The sequence below is a fragment of the Halichoerus grypus genome, chromosome 12, assembly GCF_964656455.1.
Source record: "Halichoerus grypus chromosome 12, mHalGry1.hap1.1, whole genome shotgun sequence".
Taxonomy (NCBI): domain Eukaryota; kingdom Metazoa; phylum Chordata; class Mammalia; order Carnivora; family Phocidae; genus Halichoerus; species Halichoerus grypus.
In genome coordinates, this window is record NC_135723.1 from 84,498,049 (window position 1) to 84,504,048 (window position 6,000).

The 6,000-nt window shown below is 47.4% G+C and overlaps 1 protein-coding gene across 5 annotated transcripts in view; it reads right to left on the reverse strand.

Annotated features, from left to right (window-relative positions):
- UBE2H (ubiquitin conjugating enzyme E2 H) overlaps positions 1 to 4,732 on the reverse strand; it is a 105,784-nt gene extending 101,052 nt beyond the window's left edge. For 2 of the 5 annotated variants that reach the window (XM_036101280.2, XM_036101277.2), the window contains exon 1: positions 4,235 to 4,732. In XM_036101280.2, the coding sequence (XP_035957173.1) occupies positions 4,235 to 4,287 (53 nt within the window). In that variant the 5' untranslated portion in view covers positions 4,288 to 4,732. The other 3 variants (XM_036101278.2, XM_036101282.2, XM_078059559.1) reach the window with 3 other exon arrangements.
- Positions 4,733 to 6,000: the final 1,268 nt, after the last annotated feature.

Sequence of the window (6,000 nt, forward strand, 5' to 3'; positions counted from 1 at the left end):
AGTTATTCAAAAAGCTGCTACATAGACTGTTGACCTACTATAAACAGCTTCTACTTTTTTTGTTTTGTTTTAACTGGTTACATAAGCATCATGACCACCCACACTGAAATTTTTCACTACTAAACCCCCAGCACCTAGCACCAAGCCTGGCATAAAGACGGTGCTCAAATGTTTTAGGGGGATGAACTTGTTATTGAAAGCGTCTGAAACCCTAAAGCAGACACCCAGGATTCTCTAAGACTTCACTAATGCCGTTAATGAATTTAGTAAAAGTCACTGCCCCTTTCTAGCACTCTTCAAGCTTTTGCAGGGAAAATTTACATTTCTACCATCCTTTTGAATCCCTGCGTGAGTCATATAAGTACATTTAAAGTGGTGGCATATCCTATTTTAAGTTACTGCAACTCCCTCTGAAGACTTAGTTATTATAAAGTTCCAAAATCTCACCAATAACAAATACAGCGTATGCCAAGTCCCCATTATTACCAGGTTCACGTTTCTGATTTAACCTTGAACATTTATTTCTTGTACTCTAAAAGGTCAGGTTTTCCTCTTTTTATCCCTTGAAAATACACTTCATCCTGTAACACTACTCACAAGGCCTCCCCAGCCCCTACTTCTTTTGTATATAAACACACTCTGGTCACACACTCCATCAGCTGTTTGGTAGCTCCGCCCCTCCTCCTTTTCCGGGTAGTAACAGAGCAGCCAATGAGCTGGGAGGAGCTGTGCCTGAGGCCTTTTGCCTGCATACGCTTTTCCAAAACAAGCAGCTCCAGCCTTCAGCAGGGGCCACTGGTTCACAGATAAAAGGATCACCAGGCTGTGCAACAGGGTGAGACGAGTAACCCCCACCAACAAGGAAACCCGTGTAATCTGAGCTGTTTGTTCCTCCACCAGGGAGAATTTAAACCGATATTCCTTTAGGGCAAATCACGCTTTAAGGTCACCAGAGTCCCAGTTCTCAGACGATCTAAATAATCAGAGATGGAAACCTCAATGCTTGCCAGGCTGGGAACAGCACAGTATAACCAATCTACCTGACTTTGCAAACAAATGGCCACACTATTCACGACCATTGCACAGGATTTGGGCTGACTGTAAGTTTTTTGACTGGGACACATTCCTACAGGGCCCAAAAGTCAGTACATCAGTCTCTAGGCTCCTGGAGAGGTTTGCACAACCCTCAGGAAAGGATCAGAACAGAAACAATGAATGAGTCAGAGTTTCAGAACATAATCGCCCAGCAGATTATTAAGTGCATCGGTGCAAAACACTCACTCCCTGCATAACTTGAGAGTCAGCTCTCCTCCTACCAACCCGTCACAAAAGAAATATCACCGACTCCAAACAACAACCAGAGACAGTGTCTCCGAAAGAATCTCGCGAGCTGGTGGAAAGCAGTGGCCAATTAGTTACACATCCCCTTCTCTCCCTACCCCCACACCGCTACTTTCCTACTATATAGGTTCCCTGCCAAGCTGTAAATCGTGGTGGCATAATTACACTCAGGAGACAACCAAAAATGGGCTGAAACAGGAGATTGCAATGAAACCAGCTATCGGCCTCCAAACCAAAGAAATCATCAAGGGGCACTGAGGGGCAAAAAGCAAGTACATTCCTTCAGACCTTCTCTACTTCCTCTCCACCATCTTTCATTTTCAACCCCCGGCCCTTTCACACAATTGTACTAATTTTAATAGTGGGTTGGAAAATTTTTCCTTCAATTTTTTGCTAAATATACCTTGCTCAAAAATTAGTGGCTCCATCTGGGCCTACTAATACGAATTCAACAGAGAAAAGAGGCCACAAAATCTCTCATCCCCACAACACACATGCACACACAAAAGGAAATAGAAAAATTTTAACTTCCAAACTACGTGAGACCCGAAAATAACAAATATGAAACAAAGATAACCTCTGGCTTTTAAGTCCCGAGACTGTTGTCCTCCTATCTCAGAGATCTATGATTTTAAAGCGCCTCTGCTTTCTTTTGTCAGAAAGGAGGAAGGTGGGGAAAGAACAGAAGGCCAATGCATCTTTGCCTTTCTTCATCTTCTACTAAAAATAAGCTATGAAATAAGCCACTTAGGGGAAGAAAAAAGAGAAAGACACCCTGCTGTTCTTTGTCTGTTTTCCTCTCCCTCTCCACCCCCCACACCCCGACTCCTAAATGCGGTAATCATTCTAGATGCCACAACTACTAAATGAACAAAAGGCACTATATGGAACAGGCATCAGGTCAAGTTAGGCCTCACCCTTTATCCTCAATCTTCTAAAAAATATGCATGTATATAATTCAAGACTCTGACATTGATCAAAAACAGCTGGAATTCTCTCTCCACCTCCATCCCAATTAAACATTAGGCAGAAAATTGCATTAGGTGTGACAGTAACTCTTAATTCAGGATAAAAATAACTCAGATTCTGCCACCATGTCATTTCCTAGTTTCTAAACAAAAATAAAACCCGAAACTGCTTTGTGTAAAATGTACACACAGCCATAGCCACAAGTTTTCCGGCAACCTTATGAAAATCCAACATTACTGGTATCATTCACACATTTACAAAACTCAATCACAGTCACAAACAGCTCAGTCAATTTCGCTTGTGCCTAGACATATATTTGGAACATGTATTTCATTATTTGCTCCTCTCTGTAATCCCCCCCTTCCACCTCCCAAAAATTGTAAACTTCAAACCCTAAAACTTAGAAGTCTATCTACTGTTCCTAATTTCTAGCTAAGTTTTCCTGAGTGAGGAGAAAAACACCTTATTCCTGAAAAGATTATGGAAAAAAAAAAAATCTCTTGCCCAGGCAACTTCCATCCCATCCCCCACTTCCAAACCAAATACAAACACTACTTTTTTTAAAACTTCGGAGAATTCCATAACTGAGTATTTAACAATAATCATCAATCTCTAAAAAGGAGAAAAATGCCCAATCAAAAAGAGTAACAAATAAAAGGAAGAAAGAAGGAATTCACCTGAAGAATCTAGCCAAACAACTTGAGTTATATAAACAAAACCCTGCAACAGGGGGAAATGGTGGGGGGATGGGGGTGAGGGAGAAAGAGAAGCAGGAGACAGGACTTTTTAACTGCGTTTCACACACCACCACTCCCCATCCCCGGTTCCCCTTCTCCCCAGGGATTAGTTGTTCAGAACACTGGGCTCATTTCCTCTCCCCCAGCCCAACCCTCTAAATTACCCCTCAAAAATTTTCTAGATTTGTCACAGGAACCTTCGCGAATTTCTCTAGCTGGTCATGAAATAATCAGTCTGGACTCCAACCAAAACCACTGCCTGAAGGCCCCTTATCAGTTACAGCTTTCCCACTGCTACCTCCAGAGTACATAAAGTTGGGGGGGGGTGGAAATAAAGGGTGTCACTTGGTAAAATCAGGGCAGTTATTCCCCCAAGAACCTTACCCTCAGAGAGGGAGTTTGCTTAAGTGGCTAGTACAGGGGCTATTTTGTCAAGGAGAGATCCTCTTTCTCTCCCTCCCCCAGCTGTCATATCCACAATATGGAGGGTGGCTTGACTGGAGGGCCTGGGGGTCCTCACCACATCCAACTATGGGTGGGACAGGCTTTGTCACTGAAAAGAAAAACGGTGGGGTTCTTCTAGGGACCAGAAAGCTTAACAAGGGTCTCCGATTTAAAACACTCAGAGCTCTTTATTACAACAGGGGGCACTGAGCAGACTACTCTTCCTAATATAGAAAGGAATTAGGGATAAAGGAGGTCACTTGAGTTACCCCAGTTCAAGAAGCATAGTGAATGTAGGGAATGGAGGCATCTCAAGAAAGGAAGAAAGGCTTCACTCTCGAGAATTTCTATCACGAGTCCCTAAATCCAGGGCGAGCAAACAGGAGAGACCCTGAGGTGGGCACGGTGGTCAAGAGAGGTGGATGGTCCTGCAAAAAAAAAAAAAAGGCCGTCTTGGGAATCCAAAACGTCGTGGAGGAAAGTCACGGGCAATGGGGGTGCAGAAGAGCGAGGAACAACGCACATTTCGGGGTGCTGCAGATAAAGGGGGGAGCTGAAAAGGCTCTTGGCTCCTGGGAGGTGCCAAGGAGCCGCCGTAGGCACTGGGGGGAGGGAGTGGAGGAAGGGAGCCTCGGACAGTGGCCTGGAGTGCCCCAGGGCCCCTGCTTGGGTTTCAGGGGTGCCCTGGGCATCCCCACACCGCCCCCACTCGACAGCCCGAATCCCCCCTCCACGAAGGATACAGCTTGACCACGTCCGTGTCCATCCGCCTCTTGCCCGGACTGGGGGATGACATGGTGTCGCCGCTGCCTCCCCGTCGCCTGCGCCGCCGCCTCTCTCCTTTCCTCGGCCCGTCTATCACGGGCCCCGGGCCCCGGCTCTGAGGAGCCCGCGGCCGCGCCGGCTTCTCGGTGGAGGTGGCAACACCCCCGCGGTCCTGTCCGGTCCCGTCAGCCGCCGCCGCCGCCGCCGCCCCCCGCACGGGGGAACACCGGGCACTGTCCGGCCGAGTGGGGGTGGGGACCCCGCGGCGCCCGGCTCGGGCTGCCCCTCTCCGGCTGTGGGTTCCTCCGCGGCCTGGTCCCGGCGCTACTCTGCGCCGCGCGTCGCTCCCTCCTGCCTGCTCTGGCTCGCTCGTCTGCTCGCCCGCTCACCCTCTCGCCGGCTCCCTAGCAGCCTCCACGACAAGCGGACGACTCCTGCTCAGTCGGCCTCTCTACCCCAGCCTCGCTCTGGGCGCCGTGACGTCACCTCTGTGACGTCATCGGCGGGCGGGCCCAGCAGGCGAAAGGGGTGGGGCGCCGCCGCCGCGGCGTGGACTTTCCCGGGTGGTTCTGGGAGATGTAGTTCCTTTTTCTCTTGCCCTCAGAGCCCTGTGCCCCCTCCCCCAACTCCCCCACACACTTAATCGCTCAACTGCCAGTGTCGTTATCATCATCATAAATGATAATAGTAAATAATGGCAATATTATGACATTTGTGTGTTTTAGGGTGATGAACCTCCTTCTCATATACACTGTTAAAAATGCTGTTCATTTGATTTGAGGTGGCAATTACTAGGATAGGCACCAAAATCTGGAAATTCCCACACCAGCAGGTTCTCTGCATCCTGCCCCCTCCTTGGATGGAGAGAATCTGTTTGCAGCGATTGTAGACTACAGCAAGGCTTCCCCAGAGCTTGCAAACCAGGGTTCATTACCCTCCATGTAGAGAGGGCCACGATTTCAAGGATTAGACTTGAGGCAGCAAGTTGGCAAGACCAGAAATAATTTGGTACTAGCATCCTTATCCCACAGAGTATGAGGTAATTTCAAAAAGGGAATGACTGATAGAAGCAGAAACACCCAAAATATGCTGTAGTTCAAAGGACAAAGATTGTTCTGCCCTCCACACTCCTGTACCAATGCTATATACTCCATCATTAACTCCATAAATAATTATTGAGCGCCCACTGTGTGCAAATCACTCTGCTGGACATGAGGCTATGGTGAACTAAGAAAGACTTTAAATTTACACAGCCCTCCCAATGTGGTCTGTAGATATAGAGTGTCAGCATCACCTGAGAACTTGTTAGAAATGCAGGCTAGAGCTTCACCACAGCCCTATTGCATCAGAATTTGCAGTTTAACAAGGTCCCCAGGTGGTTCTTATGTGAAGTTTGAGAGTCACTGCTCTACAAAGCACCCCATAAGAAGTGGCTTAGGACCCAGGAGTCAACCAGGCAAAGGGGGCAGGAAAGAGTGATCTAGGCATCTCCTGATGTTTATATCACACTTTTGCTGCCAAAATTTTTATCTATTCCCTCTTTCCTATGAATACACTTGTACTTTGTCAGACCATGTGCTGTGAGATGGGTCCCCTTATATAACCTCCCGTAGACACACACACACACACACACACACACACACACACACACACACCTGGGGCAGCAGCTATCGACTAAAATTGAGCATTCTTTACTCCTATCATTCCATCCCTCCAAAGGACTAGTTAATTGTGTGTGTGATTA